The sequence below is a fragment of the Rhinolophus sinicus genome, linkage group LG18, assembly GCF_036562045.2.
Source record: "Rhinolophus sinicus isolate RSC01 linkage group LG18, ASM3656204v1, whole genome shotgun sequence".
Taxonomy (NCBI): domain Eukaryota; kingdom Metazoa; phylum Chordata; class Mammalia; order Chiroptera; family Rhinolophidae; genus Rhinolophus; species Rhinolophus sinicus.
Genome location: NC_133767.1, coordinates 13,928,541 through 13,954,675, shown reverse-complemented (window position 1 = coordinate 13,954,675; position 26,135 = coordinate 13,928,541). Strand labels below are relative to the sequence as shown.

The 26,135-nt window shown below is 50.3% G+C and overlaps 1 protein-coding gene and 1 pseudogene across 5 annotated transcripts in view; both read left to right on the top strand.

The window, feature by feature from the left end:
• Nucleotides 1-24,545, top strand: part of MMP25 (matrix metallopeptidase 25) — a 34,290-nt gene extending 9,745 nt beyond the window's left edge. The window contains exons 2-12 of one of the 4 annotated variants that reach the window (XM_074322838.1): nt 1,200-1,501; nt 2,291-2,397; nt 14,507-14,639; nt 16,187-16,325; nt 16,420-16,712; nt 20,960-21,136; nt 21,219-21,291; nt 21,508-21,590; nt 21,912-22,064; nt 22,134-22,391; nt 22,563-24,545. In XM_074322838.1, coding sequence (XP_074178939.1) covers nt 2,395-2,397; nt 14,507-14,639; nt 16,187-16,325; nt 16,420-16,712; nt 20,960-21,136; nt 21,219-21,291; nt 21,508-21,590; nt 21,912-22,064; nt 22,134-22,391; nt 22,563-22,834 — 1,584 coding nt within the window. In that variant the 5' untranslated portion in view covers nt 1,200-1,501; nt 2,291-2,394 and the 3' untranslated portion in view covers nt 22,835-24,545. Of the gene's footprint in view, nt 1-1,199; nt 1,502-2,290; nt 2,398-13,478; nt 14,100-14,506; nt 14,640-16,186; nt 16,326-16,419; nt 16,713-20,959; nt 21,137-21,218; nt 21,292-21,507; nt 21,591-21,911; nt 22,065-22,133; nt 22,392-22,562 lie in introns of those variants that run through there. The other 3 variants (XM_074322839.1, XM_074322837.1, XM_074322840.1) reach the window with 3 other exon arrangements.
• On the top strand, nt 11,694-13,282 carry LOC109439332 (thymosin beta-10; annotated as a pseudogene). Its single transcript, XR_012493161.1, has one exon. The product of XR_012493161.1 is annotated as a thymosin beta-10 (transcript).
• Nucleotides 24,546-26,135: the final 1,590 nt, after the last annotated feature.

Below are 26,135 nucleotides of genomic sequence, written 5' to 3'. Positions count from 1 at the left end.
GAGACAGCTTGGCCCAAGAAAAGCTTTAGGGAGGCTGGGCTGCGACCAGATAAAAGAGGCAATGTCAATGCAGCCCTCATATGCCCTATAGCTGCCACCAAACAATCCAGCTTCCTGGAGCCTCCAGGCCCACGCTCAGCCTGGAATGCTCTTCCGACTTTCCCAGGCCCTGCTGGGCCCCTGGTGCTCCAAGCCTCAGCTTGGGGATCTCCTCCCTGGAGAAGCCTTCCAGGACCTCACAATGCTTTGGGCAGTCTATGTGGGGTATCCAGAGGTCAGAAGAATGTCCTACTGCCTGCCCTGCCCAGTGGGAATGGCAGGTGCCTCCAGGCTTTTACGACATATTCAAAGTCTATGAACAATAGGTAGTACTGTTGGGAGCATTTAAAACCTTTACAGAAAATATTTCACACTGACTGCATTGTTCTGCAGCTTGCTTTTACCATTTAACCTGATGTTCCCATGTTTTCACCCCCAACTAAAAAAAGAAAACAACAATCAACTTTATTGAGATAGGTAATCATTTTCTAGGGCTGCTGTAACAAACTACTAAACACCAAATTTGTTTTCTCATAGTTCTGGAGGCCAGAAGGCCAAAATCAAGGTGTGGGCAGGTTGGTTGCTCTAGATACTCTGAGGGTGAAATCTACTCTATGCCTCTCTCCTAGCTCCTGGCGCTGCCGGCATTCCTTGGTGTTCCTGGGCCTGTAAACACATCACTATCTCTGCCTCCATCTTCACATGACCTTCCCCTCTGGGTCTTCTCTGTGTCCTTGGATCTCACATTGCTCTCTACTTTCTCTTACAAGGACACGGTCATTGGATTTAGGGCCCATCCTAAATCCAGGATGATGTCATCTCGGGATCTTGAACTTACATCTGCAAAGACCCTATTTTTAAATAATGTCATATTCTCGGGGACTGGAAGTTAGGATTTGGATTTATCTTTTTTGAAGACACAATTCAACTCACAACAAGGAATAATTTTTACATAATAAAATCCACCAATTTTAAGTGTTTCATTTGGTGAGTTTTTGACAAGTATATGCAGTAACATAACGGCCACCATGATCATGATATAGGACACTTTCACCACCCTAAAAGTTCCCCATGACCCTCTGCGGTCGATCTTTCTCCCCACTACTAGCCTCTAGTGACTACTGATCTACTTTCTGTCACTATAATTTTGTCTTTTCCAGAATGCTCTTTAAATGGAATCATATGAGGTCAGACAAGTTCGCAAACTCAGCCTAGAAAAAGTGCTACACACCTCATTGCTGAGTATCACTATGGTCACCTTCAAAGTATTCCCCTTGGGAAGCTATGCACTGACGCCAGTGCCTACTCCACCTTTCAAAGCAATTTTGGAACTCTTTTTCTGGAACGGCCATCAGGACTGTCATCGTATTACCCTTGATGTCTTGAATGTCATCAAAATGTCTTCCTTTCGATATCTCCTTTATCTTGGGGTAAAGAAAGACGTCATTGGGGGCCAGAGCAGGTGAGTAGGGAGGGTGTTCCAATACTGTTATTTGCTTACTGGCTAAAAACTCCCTCACAGGCAGTGTCGTGTGAGCTGGTGCATTGTCGTGATGCAAGAGCCATGAATTGTTGGCGAAAAGTTCAGGTCGTCTAACTTTTTCACACAGCCATTTCAGCACTTCCAAATAGTAAACTTGGTTAACTGTCCAGTTGGTACAAATTCATAATCCCTTTGATATCAAAAATGGTTAGCAACATCTTTGCAACAGGTTCGTGAACTTAATGTCAGACTTCGTATATAGCATGTGGTCTTTTGTGCCTGGCTTCTTAGCTAAGCATAGCATAATGCTTCTGAGATTTGTCTATGTTGTACATATCAGTGAAATCAATCAATAGGTTTGAAAATTTTCAAACCTAAAGAAAAATTGCAAGAATAATATAACAAATAGGCTCCCTGCCGGCTCACAACTGTGAACATTTTGCCATATTTGCTTTCTCTCTCTCTCACGCTATACACACCACACACATTTTGCTAAACCACTGCCTACTTCAGTTTTTTACTCAGCGTCTCTTGAGGACACAGATATTCTGCTACATAATCATGGGCCATCATCACATGTGACAAGTTGAACATTGATATAATACTGTAGATACAATCTTACCTAATACACAGTAATGCCCTTTTTAGATGATTTTATTTTTATTTTTATACAGGATCCAATCAAGGGTCACATTGCATTTAGCTGTCATTTCTCTTTAGTCTCCTTTAATCTGAAATAGTCCCTTTGCCTTCTTATGTGTCTTTCAGGATCCTTATTATTATAAAGAATCCAGCCAGCTGTTTTCCAGACGGTTCTGAGATTTATCCAGCCGACGTGATGCATTTGGATTTAGTTGGTTCCTAACAGCTGTATGGTATTTCATCCAATGTTTATTCCTCGCTTTATTTCTCCGCTCTCCTAGCATTGAACGTTTAGTCTGTTGGCACTTTCCCAATGTTATAAACAACACTCTAATGCACACCCTTGTACACATATCTCTATGGACCTGTGGATGGGAGTTTCATGCTTTCATCCATCTAGAAGTGGAGTCAGTGGGGAGGGGTGTTCAGTGATCTCTTGTTGTCTAACAACCATTCCACAACTTAAAGGCTTAAAACAACCATTTGGTTTTCTCTCTCACAATTTTGAGGGTTGGCTGGGTTCTGCTGGGGTGCCTTGCTGCTGGGTCCTCATGCTGTTGCAGGTAAATGGTGGCAAGGGCTGGAGTCATCCACAGCCTTCTTCGCTCTCACGTCTGGCGCCTGGGCTGGACGGCTGCATCAGCTGGGGCCAGACAGCATTTCTCTCTCCATGCAGCCTCTGCCTGTGGCCTGCACGGATTTCCTCACAGTTTCACTTTTCCAGATTTCTTACATGGCAGCTGATTTCCCCCAAAGCGAGATTCCAAGAGGCCTGGGCAGAAGCTACGAGGCTTCTTAAGATGCAGTCTTAAAGGTCCCAGAACCATCACTTCCCGGGTGTTCCACTGGTCAAGGAAGTCTAATCCTCTCCTCAAGGGGAGAGGATTAGATTCCATCTCTCAATGGGAAGAGGAGCATAGAATTTGCAGCCATCTTTCATCTACCACAGAGGTTATGCTCTTCAGCTTCATTAAATATCGCCAGACTGGTTTCCAAAATATAGGTATTAAGTTATACTCTGTAATAAAGTCAGACTCCATTTTTAATATGTGACTGCTGACAGCCTTAAAGCCCCATGCCTCTCTCTTCCCCTTCCGTTCCACAGCTGGCCAGGCTGACAGGAAAACACTCATGCTCTCTCTCTCTCTCACTGGACGGAAATGGAAACGAGGAAAGCCCTGGCAGTGTGGAGGGACCCTCAGCCTGGCCTCACCCCATAACCACAATGAAAGGCCCTCCTTGCTCTTTCAAGCCACTTCAGACCTGCCTGGCTCCCCACTGAAAGTCTCATCCTGTGAGGATCCATCTTACCAGATTCTCTTGGTGGAAGTGGCCTCATCAGTCTCCACATTTGAACCAACTTTTGTGGGGAGCTTTGATCCCATTGTGGGGCAACCACAAAAGACACTCATCTACAGAGTGTGAATTTAATCTGGCCCACAGCTGAGCAATATTTGGCAGCCTCAGACTTTGTAATTTTTGCCAATCTGATGAAAAACATGGTGTAAGATAATAGAAAAAACTCTATCTATATCTATCTATCTATCTATCTATCTATCTATCTATCTATCTATCTATCTATCTCTATCTATCTATTTATCACCTCTCTGTACCTGGCAAAGGGCTCCTAAAACCTTTGCAAACAGGTACTACAAGAAGCGTGGTTCTCTTTACAGTTGGTGTGAGAGAAGTAGGATTTGCTCATGACGCCCTGGCTCACAGAAATGTGGTTTGGGGAGAGAAAGAATGAAAGGGTAGGGGTGACCTGCCTTTGATTCCTGGTGGCCACGTGGCCACCCATGAATGGAGGAGCAGCTGATTGTGCTCAGTTACTACAGGTAAATTTACCAATGGAATTTAGAGATGATCCCTCTCCTGTGCAGCTGGTTCATAGGAAGTAGAAGGATGTGCAAACTAATAGGAAAAAAGTAAAATATGCCATCCTTTGGTTATTGCTATCTGTAATAGCTACAATGAAATTAGAAGAGAGTGCTGGGTTAGACCTTGATGCTGGACCAAGCTCAGATTTCAGTGAGTCTGAGCTTCAGCCACTGGCCTCAACAGCTACCGCCCAAGGTAAAAATTGTGCAGAGAGAACAGAAAATACCTCTAAGACCTGTGGTCACCAAAAAGGTAGTCCATGTGGGGGAAGGGCAAAACCAAGAAACTACAGACACCAGAGGGTATGGTGTGAAGGCATTGTTTCATTTTGTCCATTGGTGTCACCAGCTTCCTGAACAACCTTACTGAAATGGGTTGTAAGAGTAACCAATGTGGGGCTGTGTCTCTGCTTTCAATGCTGCAGAGTGAGTGGGAGAGCATATTTAGGTTGAGACAGGACCCACAGCTCCCTATGGAACCATCACAGTTGTCGTGATCCAGACGCACAGGAGGTGACACCCAAGGGAACGGTCAGCCTGATGGACTGGATAAAAGCCACTATAAGGTCTGTTTACCTTGAGAAGGGGGGCTGTCCATTTCCTCCTATCAATGCCAAGTGGAACACCCCAGATGAAGCAGCTGATGGGCTCTGTATGCAAGCCATATGATGTATGCAAGCTTTATGACGACTGGGATATTCACCCAGTGACTATGTCTATTACCCAGGTCATGGTAAATGCTGTGGTTCAGGGAGCCCTGTTGCACGGGCACCCCATGTAATGTTACTGCAACAAAACTGAAGGACGGTTCAAGAAGACTTACAGAATTTGCTCTCTACTTTCCCTCGTGGATCTTACTACTAATAACGTTAGGTTAATTAACAAGAAAATGGGAAGGCAGAGGAGAGAATCAGGACACTAGTCTTAGCAGGGTGGATATTTTAAAATGGTTATTAAGAAATAAGGTGAAGTAAGCAAATATAGATAGGAGTGAAACAAGAGGAAGCACTAATGATTAGTGATGTTGAGCATTTTTACCTGTGCTTATTGGTCATTTGTGTATCTCCTTTGGAGAAATGTCCATTCAAGTCCTTTGCCCATTTTTGAATCAAGTTTTTTTTTTTTTTTTAATATTTATTGGGGAATATTGGGAACAGTGTGTTTCTCTCCAGGGCCCATCATTGTCCTTCAATGTAGTTGTGGAGGGCGCAGCTCAGTTCCAAGTCTAGTCGTCGTTTTCAATCTTAGTTGCAGGGGGCGCAGCCCACCATCCCATGTGGGAATCGAACTAGCAACCGTGTTGTTCAGAGCTTGCGCTCTAACCAACTGAGCCATCTGGCCGCCCAAGTTATTTGTTTTCTTGTTGTTGAATTTTAGGAGTTCTCTATATATTCTGGATCTTAGTCCCTTATCAGAGGTATGAGTTCCAAATATTTTCTTCCATCCTGTGGGTTGCCTTTTTACTCGGCAGAGAGTATCTTTTGATGTACAAAATTGAAAAATGTTTGTGAAGTCCAATTTTGTATTTTTTCTTTTGTTACTTGTGTCTTTAGTGTCATATCCAAGAAATAATTGCCAAATCTAACATTGTGATGCTTCTGTCCTATGTTTTCATCAGAGTTTAATTGCCCTAGGTCTTACATTTAGGTCATTAATCCACTTTGAGTTAATTTTTGTATATGGTGTTAGATAAGGATCTGATTTCATTCTTTTCATGTGTTTATCCAGTGTTCCCGGGACCATTTGTTGAAAACACTATCCTTTCTCCATTGAATGGTCTGGCACCTTTGTCAAAAATCATTTGACTACATATGTGAGGGTTTATTTGTGGGCTCTCTATTCTATTCCATTGGCCTATATGTCTGTGTGCCAATACCACACTGTTTTGATTATTGTAGTTTTGTAGTAAGTTCTAAAATCAAGAAGTGTGAGTCCTCCAGTTTTGTTCTTCTTTTTCAACATTATTTTGGCTCTTTGGGGTCCCTTGAGATTCCATATGAATTTTACGATAGGTTTTTCTATTCTTCAAAAAACGTCATTAGGATTTTAATAGGGATTGCATTAAATTTGTAGATTGCTTTGGGTAGTATTGACATTATAACAAGTTCCCGTAAGCTGTGTGCCAGCTGCTCCAGTAAACATGCACAGCTGTCTGCCATATGGCTGGGGGTGTGGGTTGGGTAGCTGCTACTGTGCTAAGAGACGAAATTTACCATGATTTAATGTCCAAGCCTTCCCCTGGAAGTTGTAAGCCTTCAGAGTTCCATAATAGTTTATCAGACAGATCCCGCCAGTACAACTGTTATCCAGGTGGGGAGACAGATTCCTGGTGCTTCCTACTCCACCATCTTCCCAGAATCCTCTCTGACCCAAGGCCTTTTGCAAAGAGTGTGTAAAATGGTCAAAGAGAGAAGAAGTCCCCAGGACTCCTTGATACAGGAGCCCCATGCACTGTGGTACCAAACCCCATTGATGAAGCCCTGGCTGGGGCCACAATTAGATTGAGAGAATATAAAGATGTACGAGTCGGTAAGATTATGAAAGGTGGAATGTTTGAACAGCCTTTATGTAAAGAAGTTTTGTCTCCTTTCCCTAATGTTTTATGGGAATGGATATGATGTCCTACTGGGGAACCCTTCCCCTACCTAGTATTATAAAACCGAGACCTGTGGATGAAGTCCTTAGAGGTGACAGTTAGGAATGTGGGGGTTGATGGAATTCGGGTAAAAGTTAGTAGGAGAACTGGTACGTTTGAGCAGGCTTTATGTGAAGTGGTCGCGTCTCTTTTACCTGATTGTTATGGGGGAATGAACATTTCCTTACCTAGTCTTGTAAAACAGACATGTAAATCAGCCCTTCAGGCCACATTAATTGGACGTGCTAAATGGGAACCTGTGCAATTGCTGGAGCCCACGCGGGTGTGGACAGATTCTCTGTGATAACCTGTGTGGTGTGTGGACTGTGGCTGCTGGCAACACCCCGCAGGCACCTCCTAGTGACGACTGCTGGGAGTTCAGACAAGAGAGTTTCCATGTGAGGGTGTTGACTACCTTGCTATCAGACATAAATTGAAGCTACTCCTCTGACTGAAGGACATAAAATGATCTTGAAACCTGAACTACCCAGTGTCTTGGGTGATGTCAGAGACATGCTCTAATGGGTATTGCAGCGCCCAGAAGCGTTCAATAATGAAATGGAAATGGTTTATACAGGATCATGCTGCCTGGGGAATGCATGCAAGGAGATACCAGGACCAAGTTCGGAAAGGTGTGAGGAGCTGCTGGATTCTATTGTCACTCGGACAGTGCCCTATAAATAGCTCTCGACTGACCAACAAAGAGCTGCTTGGTTAGTGGATGGCAGTTCCACAGAGAATGGACAGCATCCCGTTAGGAAGGCCACCACTCTGATCGAAGAAGGTAGAAACAGCAGCTCAGTGGGCTGAATGGCATGCTGTTTTCCCAGCAGTGATGGAACAAGTGAACAGTGGTAAAATTCCCTATATTTTGGTTTCTACTGACTCATGGGTAGTGGCCAATGGCCGGCCATCTGATCAGGCAGGAGGACAATGGAAACTTGGTCTATTAAAGGGATGCCGGTATGGTGCACAGTCCTTGGGAATTTGAGAGGTGCATTAAAGTAGGACATGTTGATGTCCATCCAAAGAACCCCCTTTCAGGTTCAGAATCATCAAACAGATGTCCCTGGGTGCTCAATTGAGGTGGCCAGGGGGCCAGGAAATAAGCAGACATGAAGACTGCAGCTGACAATGTGGCAGATTCCCTGAGGGGACGGCTTTAATCATCACTGGCAAGTCAGACTGCTGCTGGTGGCCCTCGGGGGCTAAAAACGGGTCCTGATGCTGGACTGGGCCCTGCTTACCCACAGAGAGATGCAAATGCTCAGAAGCTATTCAAAAACCAGAACAGAAGGGATTGCGCCAATTTAGATGACCAGTCGCCATTTCTGCAGATCAGCGATGACACTTTATAGCCCCAAATGGCCAGCAATGGGCAGAGAGATACCATCCTTGGAGTTTTACTTTGGTAGAGAATTGGGATGGGCAATCAAAACATTGGTCACCTAAAATGAAAGGAGATAGGGCCGGCCCGGTGGCTCAGGTGGTTAGAGCTCCGTGCTCCTAACTCTGAAGGCTGCCTGTTCGATTCCCACATGGGCCAGAGGGCTCTCAACCACAAGGTTGCCAGTTCAATCCCTCGAGTCCCGCAAGGGATGGTGGGCTCCGCCCCCTGCAACTAAGATTGAACAGGGCACCTTGAGCTGAGCTGCCTCCCAAATGGCTCAGTTGGTTGGAGCACATCCTCTCAACCACAAGGTTGCTGGTTCGACTCCCGCAAGGGATGGTGGGCTGTGCCCCCTGCAACTAGTAAACAGCAGCTGGACCTGGAGCTGAGCTGCGCCCTCCACAACTAAGACTGAAAGGACAACAACTTGAAGCTGAACGGCACCCTCCACAACTAAGATTGAAAGGACAACAACTTGACTTGGAAAAAAGAAGTCCTGGAAGTACACACTGTTCCCCAATAAAGTCCTGTTCCTCTTCCCCAATTAAAAACAAACAAACAAACAAAAAACCAAACAAACAAACAAAACACAAGTAGACATAATTATAATTTTAAAAAATAATAATAAAAAAATAAAATGAAAGGAGATAAAGGCCTGAAGAGCTGGCTTACACACCTTTATGAGTGTGTTCTCAAATTCAACATGAACATGACTGGGGCTAAAGGAGTTCCCCCCCCGGACAGATTCCTCTGTTTTTCTGTTGAATCTAGGGAAGAGGGGGTGAGGAATTATGCTGCTAAGACATTGCAGTTCTTCCCCAGGGAACTTTCTTTCTTTCTTTCTTTCTTTCTTTCTTTCTTTCTTTCTTTCTTTCTTTTTTTTTTTTGGAACTTTCTTTCTTTATTTCCCACATCACTTCAATTTTCCCCCCCTACCTGATGCAGTGGTCACATGACCAGGACTGCAAAAGTAAGGACCTAAAATGGCAATGATTCCTACATAAGAGGTTACCAGTATATTTGAAACCTTATGCCAGAATTCCTAAGGGCCTGATGGGGCAGGATGTGCCTTCACCCCACCTGCCGAAATTGATGTTCGCACCGAAGGCATCTGTGTGGCAGGTGGTAAAGTCTGCACCTGTGTCATCTTGCCCTATGTGAAGGGGAGTGGACTGAGGGGAGGCACTTGCTAGATTAGTATTGTTGCCTACACGCTACACCAGCACAACAGCTGACCCTGATGTCCATTCTGAAGGTGTGAGAGTTTGAGTGTTAATGGAGAGAAGGAGGAATAGCAACCAAGGCAAACGTAATGAATACATGGGTTATGTAGTGAGGGAAAGCCAATATTATATGATCACCTCAAAAGAAGCTCAGAGCAAGAGATGATATCGTCTCTTATCTCAATTATAGAAGATGCCTGAAGGGGAATGTCATGCAGGGTGTCATGCGGGGTCTCTGATCCTACTCCCCACATAAGAATGTAGGACATGGTGAGGCCAAAAAGGAACACCCACGGAGCCATAGATAGGGGAGACATACCACTATAGTCTCACTGGTGGCTGGGTTGGAGACACAGGAAGCAGGAGCCACACGATCTACAACCCGCCATCCACTTCTCTGCCAACCAACCTCACTTGCTAACTGCAATCTGCCTCTCTGCAATTCACAATCCACAATTCGCTCTTGCTAGCTCAGCCACTATCTTCTTGCTAGCCCCCATTTGCTGCCTAGCGTAACCATGGCAGTTATATTAGTGGCCAATGGCTCACTGGTTACAGTTGACGGCCAACTAGCCACAGCTGCTGGCCATCCAATCACAGTTGATGGCCATTTACTACCCGAGCCAGCACCTTTCCACGTGAGGGCGAGAGCCTGGAAACTGCACTCCTGGCTCTGTTCCCACAGGGAAGCCATGTGTTTGCTGAGACCACTCCTGTGTCCGCAACATTGAATGGAAGCCTGCAAACCTGAGTGGCCCCATTCTGGGGGCCATTTTCATACGATATGATGATGGACTGAAATGATTACTAATGACAGTGTGGGATTCTAGTAATGTGCCAGTATCTTTTGAGGTGTATATTGTTTTGCTGTAAGGGTTCCGTGGCCAGTGACTGGGGGGTGGGCTGTGAAATAATAGAAAAAAATATATATCTGTCTCTGCACCGGGTTTCTGGCACAGAGTTCCTAAAACCCTTGTAATTTCCTAAGTGATAAGAGCATCTTTTGTTCTAATATTTGGTCTGTGGGGACAAAGCCCCAGAAAGTAGTTTCCAGGCTCTCTGCCTCACATAGACAGGTGCTGGCTCAGGTAGTAAATGCCCATCAACTGTAATTGCATGGCCATCAGCTGTGGCTAGTTGGCCATCAGCTGTAACCAGTGAGCCATTGGCCACTAATATAACTGTCGTGGCTACGCTAGCAGAAAATGGGGGCTAGCAAGAAGATGGTGGCTGAGCCTGCAAGCGGTGCGAACAGTGTGGCTCCTGCTTCTTGTTTCTCCAACCCAGCCGCCAGAGAGAATATAGTGATATGACTTCCCTACCTATGGCTCCGTGGGTGTTCCTTTCTGGCCTCACCATATCCTGCTTTCTTATGTGGGGAGCGGGAGCACAGACTCCGCCTGATGACTCCCCGCATGACATGGTCTCCCTGACACAGAGCTCCTAAATCCCTCGGAATTTCCTGGGTGATAGAAGCACGTCTTTTGTTCTAATGAGGTGACTCTCAGTGGGCTCCTAATATCTCCCAGATGGGGGCTGGTCACCCAAAAGACCATGATTAGAAGCTTGAAACTTTCAGCCCCACCACCCATGCTCCAGGAGGGGAAAAGGGCTGGGGATTGAGTTAATAATTGATCATGTCTGTGTTTGGAGAGCTTCTGGGCAGGCAAATACATCTACATGCCAGGAGGATGGCATGCCCCAACTCCACAGTGACAAAAGCTCTTGTGCTTGGGACCCTTCCAGACCTTACCTGAGGTATCTCTTTATCTGGCTGTTTAGCTGTGTCCTTTATTGTATAATAAACTGGTAAACAGAAGTATTTCCCTGAGTTCTCTGAGTTGTACTAGCAAATAATCGGGGTTGGAGTGGTCATGGAAACCTACAATTTGTAGCCAAGTCAGCAGAAGTTGTGGGTATCCGGGGACCCACTAATTGCATTTGGCTTCTGAAGTGGGGGCAGTCTCATGGGACTGAGCCCTTAATTTGTGGGGTCTGTGCTGATTGTGGTTCGTGTCAGAATTGAATTGTAGGGTACCCAGCTGGTGTCACAGAGAATTACTTGGTGGGGGGGAAACCCACACATCTGGTGTCAGAAGTGCTGTGAGTGTGGTAGGAGTGAGCAGAAGAGACACACCCAGCAAGAGGAGAACTGTGGGTTTTCAGTTTTCACTACACATGGGATCTGTTACAGATTGAACTGTCTCCCTCATCCCAGCACCTCAGAATGTGACTGTTTTTGGAGACTAGGCCTTTGCAGAGGTGATTAAGGTAAAATGAGGCCATTCAGGTGGGCCCTGATCTGACTGGTGTCTTCCTTTTTTTTTTTTTTTTTTAAAGATTTTATTGGGGAAGGGAAACAGGACTTTATTGGGGAACAGTGTGTACTTCCGGGACTTTTCCAAGTCATGTTGTTGCCCTTTTGATCTTAGTTGTGGAGGGTGCAGCTCAGCTCCAGGTCCAGTTGCCATTGTTAGTTGCAGGGGGTGCAGCCCACAATCCCTTGCAGGAGTCAAACCGGCAACCTTGTGGTTGAGAGGATGTGCTCCAACCAACTGAGCCATCCGGGAGCTCAGCAGCAGCTCATTTGACTTCATTCTAGTTGAAGGAGGGTGCAGCTCGCTGGCCCATGTGGGAATCGAACCGGCAGCCCCGTTGCCCAGAACTCACGCTCTAACCAACTGAGCCACCCGTCTACCCTGACGTGTCTTTTTAAGAAGAGGAGATGTGGGTCTCTTGCTGCAGCAATGCGCGTGGGAACCAGGAACCTCCTCTTGGAGCGAAGACCAGGGATTGTTTTAAGAAAATGGCAGACAAACCTGACACGGTGGAAATGACCAGCTTCGGTAAAGCCAAACTGAAGGAGACAGAGATGCAGGAGAAGAACATCCTGCCAACCAAAGAGACCATTGAGCAGGAGAAGCGGAGTGAAATTTGTTAAGAACCTGGAGGACTCCCCACTCCTGTCATCTTGGAGACTCCAGTCATGACGTGGAGAAAGAGCCACCTGCAAGGTGGACACAAGCGACAAGCTGTACTGTGAACCCCGGCTCTCCGTGCCATTGGCATGGGTCTCTGAGGGACAGCTCCCCCCCCAATCAGACTGCCAAATTTTCTGGTTTGTCCTGGGATATTGTAGACAATTATTTGCATGATTGATGAAAATAAAGCACACATTGTGGCAAAAAAAAAGGGGGAGATGTGGACACACAGAGGCATCTGAGCTGCATGGACACAGAGGAAAGAATATGTGAGGACACCAGGGAAACGCAGCCCCCTGAAAGCCAGGAGAGAGGCCATGAAATGGCAGGAGAGACCAACCTTGCCTGCACCTTGATCTTGGACTTCCGGCATCCAGAACTGTGAGAAAATAATTTCTGTTGTTTAAGTCACCCAGTCTGTGGTAGTTTGTTATGGCAGCCCCAGAGGACTAATGCAGGATCTCAATGTTTTGAATTTTCATCCCCAGCTCGCCAATCCTGATGGCTCTTTATTTTGTCTAAAACACACCTGGGGTCCTGTGGCTGCCATGCTCCAGAGACAGAGCTGTATCACTGACACCCACTCACCTGTCCTTCGCCAGGAAGGCCACCCCGCCCCCATTCCTCCAGACCCTTCTCCAGCTGCCAGGCCTCCTAGCCTTGGGCTCCCCGCGTGGTGCGGCTGAGGTGAGGCGCGGCTCTGTGGTCCCCAAGTCTCTGCCTCAGGGATCTGCTCCCCCTGCGCTTCTGGTACGATGCAGGCGCTCGAGTTCCTGCGTGGATGTTATTGGATTACAAATGTCTCGTACCTGCGGAGAAAAGTCACGGTCCGGGGCAGCTCCTGGGTCTGGGATCCAGAGATGCCAAAACCCAACCACGGTGTAAGGAGGCCGAGACCCGCGCAGCCCAGGAGGTTGGGGGAGTGAACTTGGGGACCCAGTCGCTGCCGTAGCGCACGCAGGGGACACTGGCCAAGACCTGCGGGGTCGCACCGAGACCCTGCGGAGAAGAGAAGCATCCTAGTCTCTCGCGCCTGGAACTACCCTCATGCTTCGCCTGCCGCCAGGCGTAGGGTCTCTGGGAAGGGCTGGGGGAGCGGAGGACCCCGAGCCCCCCTTCCTCGGCGGGGCTGCGTAGTCTGAGAAAGCAGAAGCGAGAAGCGCCTGGAGGAGTCCCACCGGAACCGGGATCAGGGAAGAGAATCTTGTGGCCGCAGCTGTGGGAAGTGAAGCCGGCGGCCACGGCCGGGGCTCGTCACCGCCGCCCCCACCCGGCCACACCCCGAGATCGCAGAAGGGTCCCTGGGTCGGGGCGGGAGACCCGGGCCTGGCCCGCCCCTTCTCGCTGGATGTCCGAAGATTGGCCCATTTCCCGGACCGCTTAGTGGGGTGCGTCTGCCACGCCCGCCAGGAGGGAGGGGCTTTCCGCACCGCTCGCTGCCAGGACAAGACCGGTCCGAGACCCCGAGAGGCGGACGCAGCGGACCGATAGTCCGGACCTCCGCCCCCTCCCGGGACCCCAGCGATCCCAGCGCCCCTGGGCCTTCCGCTGGACACCGCCGTACTCCTGCTCCGTGCCGCCCAGGGTGCTGGACCCTGGTGCGGCCCCCAGTCCTCCTACCCCACACCTGGTCCCCTCACCCCAGCCTACCTGAATTCCAGGTCCCGAGGGCGGCTCCGGTTAGGCCCCCTCGAGCCCCTCAGCTGCCTAGGAAGGAGCGTGCCATGCTCCGGCTCCTGGCGCTGTTGCTCCCGCTGCTGCCACCGCCAGCAGAGCCCAGAGCCCTCCGAGCAGAGCCCTCCGAGCAGGACATGAGCCTGGGCGTGGTGAGTGCAGGGCCCGCCGGCTCCTGGGATTTTCGGGGGCTGGGTGAGGAAAGCCGGTGCCTGACCCCTAGATCAGGCTAGGGGCTGATTCAAATGTTCAAAGAGTAACTAGGGATGGGGTCTGGGGACCTGGATTCTTGGATCCGGCAGGTCAGGAGCCAGGGTTTGAAGATCTGGAAAGGGACTGGGGTGAGGAGGTAGGCACCAGGGCTGTTGGGGCCAGATGAAGTGTGGCAAACCCAGGGCTGGAGGGCCAGGACCTTGAGGGGGGACAGGTGGGCAGGTGGGGCAGGGAGCCCTGGGTTTCCAATGCCTGGCCAGAGGTGGAACTTCCAGGATGTTGGTGGGCAGGTAGAGTCCCATCCCTCCCACGCCTCCCACTTTACCTGTTCCCTCCTATGACCCAGGACTGGCTGACCCGCTATGGCTACCTGCCGCCACCCCACCCAGCCCAGGCCCAACTACAGAGCCCTGCAATGCTGCGGGATGCCATCAAGGTCATGCAGAGGTTTGCCCAGCTGCCTGAGACGGGTCTCCTGGGTAGGTGGTCCCCACCCCCTCCCCAGCCCTGCCTCTGCACCCAGCCTAACCATTATCCAGCTATTCTTAAACCTCAGCATGCAAATGAATCATGGGAGCTGATCTCAGGTCCCAACCTAGGAGGTTCTCAGGCATCTTCTTTTAATAAATATTTATGGAGAATCTCTTACATGCGAGACCAATTACATTCAAGACCAATTCAGGCTCCAGCTGTGAGCAAAGTAGATAAGGTCCCTGCTCTCATGAGGCTGACATCCTAGAGAGAGACAGACACCTTCTAGAGATCAAGAACAGAAATATGCAAGATAATTTCAGATAGTGGTGAGTGTTTTTGAAGAAAATAAAATGCTAATGGTATTGAGGGGCTGGTCTGGTCAGATCAGCCTCCTCTGAAAGGTGCCCTATGAGTTGAGAGGAGCTCCTATGACACAAAGAACTCAGGACACAAAGGGGAGGAACCAGCCATGGGGAGATGTGGGAGAAGAGTGTACCAGGCCAGTGCAAAGGCCCTGTGGCAGGCACAGACTGTATACCTGTGATGAGAGGGAACAGAGGAGCTAAACAAATGCCTTATTGGGGCAGGGGGCAGCAAGGTGATTCCAAGCCCAGCAAGAAACCATCAAGGGTTTGAAGGAAGGAGGCAACTCACTCTGTTTTACAGTCTTACACTTCCTCTGGTTGCTGATGGAGAATGGAGGGTGGGGAGCACCGAGGCCAGGAAGGAGGCATTGCAGCATCCAGGCAAGGGATGATGGTGGCCTGGACTAGGGCGTGCGTGTGTGTGTGTGTGTGTGTGTGTGTGTGATGAGAAGTGTGCACGTTTTGGAGGTAGAGCTGAGAGGTTCATCTGTTGGGTTAAATGGGGAAGAAGAGAGAACTGGAGAGACCCTGGCTAGCTTTGAAGCAAGGCACCGTCTTTCCCTGTCCTGTCCACCGCCCAGCAATGTCTGGCATCTACATGTGTTCAGTTACTCTTTGTGACCACAACCAATGAGGTGAGATTTGACCTTTGAAGATGAGAAAACTTACAGGAATTGAACTGAGCTCTAAAAGCAGATTTCAGGCAGCTCTAACCCAGGAGGGGGTGGCTTGTCACAGAAGACCATAGACCCAGTTGGCCTGGGGACTTTGGACTTTATCTGGACATGATGGGGACTTGGGAGCTAGGGTGTAGGGTGTGGGCAACTTCCCAGGGGATTCCAACCTCCAAAAGAGGAGTTCTTACTGTACTCCCAGGGCTCCTTTCTCTAGTCCAACCACCAGCGCTCAGGGAAGGGGGATCCCCCACCCCTGAATATCTGAGCACCACCTAGAGGCAGCCAGTCCATCCAGGGCCAGGTGCAGAGTGTGACACCACCCAGAAGGCCAGTGTCATAATTTGGTATGAAATGGCTTCCAGAATCAGACTGCTTAGATTCAAATCCAAGCTGTGGGGCAAGTTTCTTAACCTCTCTGAACGTCAGTTTCCCCATGTAGAAAGGTAGCTGGTACCATGATTAAGGCAGGCTGTCCTTCTGCTGATCGCGCTCCCCCAACCTCTCCCACAGACCCACTGACAATGGCCACCATGCGTAAGCGCCGCTGCTCCCTGCCTGACGTGCTGGGGGTGGCGGGGCTGGTTAGGCGGCGCCGCCGCCGGTATGCTCTGAGTGGCAGCATGTGGAAGAAGCGAACCCTGACGTGGAGGTAGGTCCTGGTGCCCACCCCACCCTGGGCCTGCCTGCTGGGCCCCCGCTTCTGTATCCCTGGCTACTCTTACTCTCCATTCCTCTCTCCCCAGGATACAGTCCTTCCCCCAGAGCTCAGCACTGAGCCAGGACATTGTGAGGAGCCTCATGCACCTTGCCCTGACCACCTGGGGTACTGAGTCAGGCCTCAAATTCCAGGAGACAGGTTCTCAGGGCCTGACAGAGCCTGACATCCTCATCGACTTTGCCCGGGCCTACCACCAGGACAGTTACCCCTTCGATGGGCAGGGGGGCACTCTAGCCCATGCCTTCTTCCCTGGGGAGCATTCCATCTCTGGGGATACTCACTTCGACGATGAGGAGATCTGGACTTATGGGTCAAAAGGTACAATGTCCCCTCTTCTGTGCGGTCCTCTGCCCAGGTCTATCTATCCTTAAGAATTAGGTTTAAATTACGTTTATTGATGCAGGCTGTATCAGGTGGGCTTCTCCAGAGAAAAAGTACCAATAGGGTGTGTGTGTGTGTGTGTGCGCGCGCGTGCGTGTGTGTGTGTTAAGTGATTTATTTTAAGGAATTAGTGCATGGGATTGTGGGGACTGGTAAATCCAAAATCTGTAGAGCAGGCCCACAGGCTGGAAGTTCAGGTGAGAGCTGATGTTGCAATCTTGAGTCCGAAATCTGCAGGGCGGGCCAGCTGGTTGGAAACCCAGGTGGGGGTTTTCCATGTTGCAGTCTTAAGGCCAAATTCCTTCTCTGGGAAATCTGTTTTTGCTCTTCAGGTCTTCAACTGATTAGATGAGGCCCACCCCAATATGGAGAGTAATTTGCTTTACTAGAGCCAACTGATTGCAGATGTTAATCATATCTACCAAATAACCTCCACAGCAACATTTAGACTGGTGTTTGACCAAGCAACTGGGCACCATAGCCTGGCCAAGCTGACACATAAAATAGCCCATTACAGAGGCCTGTCAGGTGTCCAGCTCCAAGCTGAGACTGAGGATTAGAGGCAAAAACACAGCTCTGTCCAGCAGCTGAGTCAGAAGAGTACTTGCTATACACAATGACACAAATACTGGGAATCACAACAGGGAAATCCTCGGGTTTGTGGGTATTCAGAGAAAAGGCCGACCTGAGGCTTTGGGCTGAGCGGGGCTTCCCAGAAGCAGTGACTCTGAGTGTTTATTACACACACACACACACACACACACACACACACACAGTGCCAGATAGCGCACAAGGTCCTGCTCCCTTGGAATACACAGGGCGGGGGTGGGGGACACATAAGAAAGTACAAGCCAGTGAGCTAGCTGAGTCCAGGGTAGTTGGGTGGTCAGGTATGGGAGCACTGGGGTAAGAAATGGCCTGGGACATTTGGGGCTGGAAGGCAAAAATATGGTGTTAGGAGGAGAACCATAGAGGACTGATGGTAAGTTTCAAACTACAAAGGGCCTTAGAGAGCACAGGAGGGGTCTGGATGGTAGAACTCTGAAGACAGTAGGAGACATGGCAGGGTTTGCACTCTAGAAATACCACTGGCTGCGGTGCAGGGCAGGATAGGGGCAGGGAGGTTGGAAGTTGCTGCAGGGTTCAGGTAAGAGATGGTGGTGGGTGATGGGGGGAATGGAGATCAATGGATGGCTATGAGGGAAGTTTAGTCAGAATGGGCAAAAACTGGGATCTGATTGCATCCTGGGGGCAAAGGGGATAGGAGGGTGGGGTGCTGGCCCCTGGAGGATGGAATCCTTAATGCAGGTGAGAAGTGTGGGAAGAGGAGGAGCAGGCTGTGGGCAGTCAGTGAAGCTGGTGCATTGGTGGTTAAGTATCTTGCTCTAGAACTTGGACTCCTTTGACTTAGGTCAGGTTCCCCAGAAGTGGAGCTCGAGATGGAAATTCCTGTGCAAGCAGTTTCTCAGAGCACTTTCTCAGGGGAAAGGGAAGCAGGAGAGGACTGGGGAAAGAAGCTGAGCAAGGATGTGGTCTCAGCTCCAGAGGAGCCTGACCCCATGGGTCAGGGGATGGGAGCCTGACCCCACAGGCTCAGAGAGGACTTGGGCGAGGCACAGAGAGCATCCACAATGGGAGGCTGTGTAACAGCATTTAAGGACATGGGCTTGAAGCGGAACTCAAGGCTGGGCTCCTCAGCCTGTTACGTGTATAAGTTACTTGACTTCAATGTGCTCAGTTTTTTCATCTGAGAAATGGGGATAATAATAGTACCTGCTGATAGCGTAGATTAAATAATTCACCTCCAGCTCTCCGCACAGAGCCAGGCACAGAGCAGTGCTCCATTCATTGCCTGCTACTATCAGAGATGGGTCTCGTGAGAGGTTTAAAAAACAGCGGTACTGGGGGGGGGGGTAAGGTTCTGGGAGGAGAGTGTGGCATGTGAAGGTCAGTGGTGGAGAGTCCCATAGTAAAGAGGAAGTTGTCAGGGGAGTAGGAATCAAAGGAATTGGAGAAAACACAGGCTGAAAGGTGATCAAGAACAAGAGCGAAGGGGGAAGTGGTCAGCAGTGGGCAGGGTAGCAAACCAGGCCAGTAAGTTACATGGGCTTGGATTTGATCATCTGGGTGCAAAGTGACCTTAGTGCCTGTAGGCTTGGTGGGTGGGGGGAGAATCCAGACCATAGTGGGGTTAGACGTGAGAGGAGCTGAGGAAATGAAGACTGGATTAGACCACTGACCAAAGAACTTGCTGTGGCTGGAGAGGGGTGTGGGTGGGGATGTCTTAGGATGAGGGAGTCTTCACCACTCAGGGATGTTAGATGAGCCAATAGAAAGAAAAGGGTGCGGGATGGCTGGATGGACGGATGGATGGATGGACAAATGGATGGATGGACAAATGGATGGACAGAAGCATGGATGGATGCAGGGATAGACAGATGGGTAGGGCATTGTTCTTATCTTGGAGGAGGTGAGCCAGGCAGAGTTCTCAAAAAGGGCAGGGCAGGAGAAAGGAGGTGAGCATGGCAGAGATGAAGCTCTCTGTCCTAGGTGCACAGGAAGTTACAGATTACATAGGATGGCCTGTCTTGATGAAACAGGAAACACATTTCTCAGTGTTTGTCATCAAGAGTTGGGGGCTGGGGCTGGGGCTGGGTGGCGGCTTGAGGGGCTGTGGGGCCTGGGATTGAGACTGAGTGCAGAGAACAAAGGAGCTGCCTGTGGAGGCCCAGGGCAAGGATGAGAGGTGCTGAGGACCCCCAAAGACTAATTTTGTGGGTCTGGATCTGCATAGTTGTGTAATTTCCTCCAGATGCATAGCGTGAGAAGGGTGCAAGGAAGGGGTGCGGCCAAAGGAAAGGAAATGCAGGGAAGGGGGTGGTGAGAGGTGAAAGAGATCTACCTGATTAAGACACCAAACTTCCTCCAATTTCTCAGAAAAAGGACTCAGAGCAGTTCTGTCATTTCACTTGATCTCTCTGTGCCTCAGTATCCTGGCCCATAAAATGGGTTTGGAGGTAGAGGTTTTTGTGAGAAGTAAATGAGGACAAGTATTTGCTACTCCTTTTATGACTTAATCATGCATTTCATTCTTAGACTCTCATCTAGTGGCCTTTAGTGGCTGAGAGAAAGTTGCTGTTCAGTTCACTTCCAATAAACCCACTTTCAACACTGCTGACCCTAGTTAGAGATTTCCGTGAAATAGATCAACGTCTGGGAAATCCATGTCTCCCTGGGGGCTGCTTGCCCCTTTGCTATCACAGTTTCTTCTGGCCTCTCAACTGCTAGAGAAGGAGCCAGCAGGTTGCTTGTGGATGGATGAGGAGCTGGGATTTGACCACCTACTGGGAGCGTAAAGAGGCTTCCTTCTGGCGCCTGGGGTGGATCCCCAAGGAAGAGGCCTCTGTGTTCAGAGAGGCTGGGAGCGAGGCTGGGCGCCCAGGTCATCAGGCTGTGGTCAGAGAGTGCCTGCTGAAGCTTCCAAGTTCCGAGGAGATGGATGAAGGCTGCAGTGGTGGAGAGGAGAGGCCAGGACCCCAGGGAGGTGGGGAGGGGTGGGGCCTGTGGGATGGGGGTGGGGGAGGGGCATAGAAGATAGGATGTGGGCACTAGAGGAGTGGGGATGGAAGGAGGGGGAAGAGGGAAGGACCGTGGGGGTAGGAGTGGGGTAAAGGTCTTGAGAGCAGAGGCCAAGGAGACTGAGCAACATTCCCTGAGGGTGGGAGTGGGAAGGGTGGGAAGGATGGGGACCTCTGACCACAGATTGGAGCTGGAAAGGGGAAAACTCCAGGGGCTGGTGCTTCCTCAAGAGAACTGCATGCACCCTTGGGATCCTGCCTCCCCCCAGTGTTTCTGTATATAGTCTTCCCTTCCTGGGGGCAGGGGCTACGTCAGTGTAAGGTCACCCTTCCTCTGTCCAGAATGTCTCCTCCTGCCCTACCCCTTACAAGTTCTATGGATCTGTTTAGCCTGGTATCCCACTGTCTTGCACTGCCGTGTATTCATACAGGAAGGATGAAATGGCTCAGGAAGGGGTCTGGGCGGAGGAGGCTGCAGCCACTTCTGAAGGGAGTCTCCTGGCTATTCCAGTTCACCAGCAGGCCCCACTCCCAGGGGCTTCCTGGTGGCCCCCTTTCCTGGTTTCAGGGGGCCACAGCTCCAGCCCACTCTCCTTTCCTCCCCAGATGGTGAAGGGACTGACCTATTTGCTGTGGCTGTTCATGAGTTTGGCCATGCCCTGGGCCTGGGCCACTCTTCAGCGCCTGACTCCATCATGAGACCCTTTTACCAGGGCCCGGTGGACAACCCCACCAACTACCGCCTGTCCCAGGATGACCGTGAAGGCCTGCAGCAGCTCTACGGTACAGGGAGTGGCAGGGGGCTCACCCTGTGGCCTCTGCAGCAGGATCAGGGAAACTCATCTCTCTGATTCTCTCTCTACAGGGAAAGTGCCCCAAACCCCACATGATGAGCCCACAAGGAAACCCCTGCCTCGTCCTTTCCCACCCCCAGACAGGTGAGTCCCCCTCCAGCTATGTGACCTTCAGTGAGCTCGCTAGCCTTGGTGAGATGGGCATGGTAAGAGTCCCTGCCTCATAAGACTGCGTCTACCCCAGGGAACAGAGGATGGGGCTAGGCAGCCATCACAGGCCCGCGGTGGGAGACCCGGCCCCCTCCATGAAGTAAAGAGGAGCCCTAATCTCTTTCTCCTTGCCTCGCCTTGCCTCCCCAGCCCCTCCCTCCCTGTTCCTGATCGATGTGATGGCAATTTTGATGCCATCGCCAATATCCGTGGGGAAACCTTCTTCTTCAAAGGTGAGTCACTTTGGATCTCCCCTGACCCCATAGAGTGGGCTTCCTACCCACTTAGGGAGACCTATGGGGCCTGTGGGGTTTCCCTGGATGCAGGGCTTTCAATGAAGGGGTGGAGGGGTGGGAGGGGTGGGTGTGGAAGGTGGTGGCAGAAAAGTCCTGGTCCAGCCCTGTCTCCTTAGAGCCACTGCATCCTTGATTTCCAGATGCATCTCCCCACCCAGGTGTGGTAGGGGGACCCAACACTGTGTCTCAGCCACACACTCTGGGGGACAAGAACTTTTGCCATCTCATGCCCCATGCCCACCCCTCCTTCCCCCATAGGTCCCTGGTTCTGGCGACTCCAGCCCTCGGGACAGCTTGTGTCCCCCCGACCTGCCCGGCTCCACCGCTTCTGGGAGGGGCTGCCCCCCCAGGTGAAGGTGATCCAGGCCGCGTACTCCCGGCACCGAGATGGCCGAATTCTCCTCTTCAGCGGTGAGTGGAGCCCGGGGCGGTGCAGGTGGGGCTTGGGGAGCAGCTGCTCACCGAGCCGCCTCCCTGCAGGCTCCCAGTTCTGGGTGTTCCAGGACCGACAGCTGGAGGGCGCTGCGCGACCGCTGGCCGAGCTGGGGCTGCCCCCGGGGGAAGAGGTGGATGCTGTGTTCTCCTGGCCGTTGAACGGGAAGACCTACTTGGTCCGGGGCCAGCGCTACTGGCGGTACGACGACGCGGCTGCGCGCCCTGACCCTGGCTACCCGCGCGACCTGAGTCTCTGGGAGGGGGCTCCTCACGCCCCAGACGATGTCACTGTCAGCAACACAGGTAGGAAAGCGCGCAGGGAGGGTCCGAGGCCCTGGGACTGAAAGCTACTGGCCTTGGGGGATGGGACTAGAGGCCACCCTGGGGGGTTTCTGGGAGCCCTCGGGAGGGGCGGGGCTTGGGGCAGCCTGGGGTAGCCTGGACCAGTCCCGCAGCGTCTCCTCCGACCCGCAGGTGATACCTACTTCATTAAGGGCACCCACTACTGGAAATTTCCCAAGGGCAGCGTCAAGGCCGAGCCGGACTCCCCCCAACCCATGGGCCCCCAGTGGCTGGACTGCCCGGCCCCCAGTTCTGGCCCTCGCTCCCCCAAGGACCCCAAAGTGACTCCCAAGCCCGGAACCTGCGATTGTCAGTGCGAGATCAACCAGGCCGCGGGGCAGCCGACGGTGCCCCTCCTGCTGCTCCTTCTGCCCCTGCTTGTGGGGGGCGTCGCCTCCAGCTGAGGGGGGACAGGGCCTATACGGAGGGACGGAGGTCTCCCACCGCGGGCCTGTGGGCAGCTGTGATCACTGCTGAGCCCCATCCTCTGTTCCCAGCGGCGGGCTCAGAGTGGTTGGGCTGGGCTGATGCCTGTGGAGCTAAGACCAAGTGACAGGAGGACAAAGGCTGGCCTTTGGACGGAACACAGGAAGTGTTCGGCTTCACCTACCCCCACCCGATCCCCGGAACCCTCCCCCACCTCGAGTTTTCCCCGCAGGACTTTCCTTTTCCCGGAATAGGTGGCTTTTCTAGGAGAGCAGCAAGCTGACTCCCGGTAGCATTCCCCTGCCTGGCAACAGTGGTTTGGTCTGTTTGGGTCTTTAGAGAACAGGCTTGATTGGGAGACTGAAGTCCAGCCCCTCACACACCACTGCTCTGAGTTTTCCAGAAGCTCTTCACCCTGCCCTGCTTCCACCGTGTCCCAGTCAACACCACAAGGGTGGGCACCTGGGATCCAGCAGGGAGACCACCCCTGAGGACGCCAGTACTGCAGGTTCCATTAGGGCAACCATCTCTAATCCAGCCTGTGGACCTCCTTGCTGGTCACCACCTGGACCCAGAACTGCTCCTATTCAATAGGACACCCTGCTATCCTTAAAAACCAATTTCCGCTGACAACTGGAGTGGCTGCGGTTCCCTCAAGAACCCCTTGGGTCAGCTCAATGCTGGTGGAAAGACAGTGGACTGAGTACCTTCTTAGTTCAGGGTCACTAACTCCTCAGTACTCCTAGGTGACAAGTGGGTGGACTCTGGGCCACCTCATTCACCACCCCCCCCACACACACACTCTTCACAGAATTCAGGATCTAAAACTGCCTCTGGAACTGCTCTTCTGCAATGTTCCACATCAGAATAACCTAGGGACATTAAAAATGCTGATCCCATGCCTTCACCCTGAAGTGTCACTCAGGTCAGCCCAGGAGTCTGCATTTGAACAAGCTGGGGGTCAGTTGGGTGGCCTGATGGGCAAGGGTGTTGGGCCAACAGTTCCCATCTCTTGTCTCGTGGCTTTTTTCCGTCTCTGCCATGTTTTTCCAGAAGCCATACAGAGCCAAGCTGAGGGCCTTGGTTGAGAGGGGTCAGCCCCATGGGTAGAGTCACTTAGTGACCACTTCTTGAGTTGCCATCCAGCCTCATGAGCCCACAGTCCTACATGGAGCCAAGACTGTGGGCTGTAGTCCCAGGGAGCGGGGACGGTACCCACCATTAGTCAGGACAAATAGACCATTGTGAGGGCAACAGCCAGTCATCTTCAACCAGCCTGTGACCTGAGAATTCTAAGCCACCAGAAAACCATCTGGGCCTCTGTCAGGATCTATTTGAAGTATAGGGGGGCGGGGAACTTGTATTTAAACACTTGTCAGCCTCGTTCATGAGGACAATAAAGATGACTGGAGAGAAAGTCCTTCATTTCTTCTGAGCACAGATGGACCTTTTGTAGCAGGAACTTGACAGACCTGAATAGCTCTGCTTTGCAAGGTTGGAATCTGGAGTTGGTGGGTGGCAGGGGATGGAAGAAGAATGAGTGGGAAGAGGAAGCGGAGAGGAACCCAAAAGCTGGTTGGGGGGAGCCCAGAGGAGGGGTGTCCAATGTATAATTCGAGGCTGCTCTCAGTACTACATGGAAACTACTCCTCCAGCCTTTAAGAATTAATTAAACCTACTATGCAAAAACATGTCAAATTGATTAATATTATTTTTTAAATGGTACAATCCCCTAATCAAAATCTAAAACTTTTGTACTTCAAAGCACACCATCAAAAAGTAAAAAGACAACCCACAGAATGGGAAATAATATTTGCAAATGCTATATCTGATAAGGTACTTGTATCTAGAATACAAAAACACTCTACAGCTTCATAATAAAAACAAATAACCCAATTTTTAAATGGGCAAAGGATCAGAGTATACATTTCTCCAAGGAAGAGATATGAAAGGCCAATAAGCACATGAAAAGGTGCTCAACATCATTAATCATGAGAAAATGCAAATCAAAACCATAATGTGATACCATTTCACACCCACTAGCATGCCTAGAATCGAAAAGACAAAATAGCAAGTGTTGGTGAGGATGTGGGGAACCTGAGCCCTCATCCACTGCCTCTCGGAATGTAAAACGGTGCAGGAGCTTTGGAAGAGTCCGGTGGTACCTCAAAAAGTTAAAAATACAGTTACCATATGACCTACCAATTCTACTCCTATATACTCAAGAGAAAAAAACATGTCCACACAGAAACATGTACATGAATGTTCATAGCATGTTATTCATACTTGACAAGAGGTGGAAACAACCAAAGCTCCGTTAGTAGATAAATGGATAAAATGCAATCTATGCATAGTGTGGAATATTATTCAGCCATAAAAAGGAATGACCAGTGACACATGCTACAATGTGGATGAACCTTGAAAATGACACGCTAAGTGAAAGAAACCAGACATAGAAAGGTGACATACTGTGTGATTCCACTTATATGAAATGTCCAGAATAGGCAAATCTATAGAAACAAAAAGCAGATTAGTGGTTACCTACGCCTGGTGGGAAGTGGTGATGTGGGGATTTGGGGATGATGGCTAAGGGGTGCAGGTTGTCTTTCTGAGGTGATGAAAATGCTCTGAAATTACTTGTGATGGCGGAACACTTCTGGGCATTGAATTGTACACGTTACTGGGTGAATTGTTTGTGAATTATATTTCACTAGCTACACAAAAATGGTACAGTCCACAATGAAACATGTAATGTCTTGAGACAGTGGCCTTTGTGAGACAGTCATGGAGGGCAACGGGACAGGCTTCTACAGATGAAGGGCAGAAATAATACATGTACCAGAAGCAAGACCAGCTCCCTTCTCTCTCTCCCACCCTGAAATTCAAAGACAGCTCAGGGAAGGATTTGAACTTCCTGGGTGTGGAAAATCGGTTTAAGACACTTGAATGGGCTCCTAAGGGGCAGGGAGATGCCAGCTGAGGTCTAGTTAACTCAAGTGAGCCTTTCACCAAGCAAGTGTGATTTGTAGGTCTCTCCCTGTGGGGCTCCCACGGTGGCCTCTCTGGAGCCTGGGTCCTCAAAGAGGATGATAGGGGTGGAATTGTGTTCCCACAAAATCCATATGCTGGAATCCTAACCGCCAGTACCTCAGAATGTGAGCTTTATAGGAGAGTCTTCACAGAGGGATGAAGTTAAATGAGTTTATTAGGGTGGGTCCTAATCCGATGCAACCAGAGCCCGCATAAAAGTGGGAAGTTAGGACAGAACACATATACAGG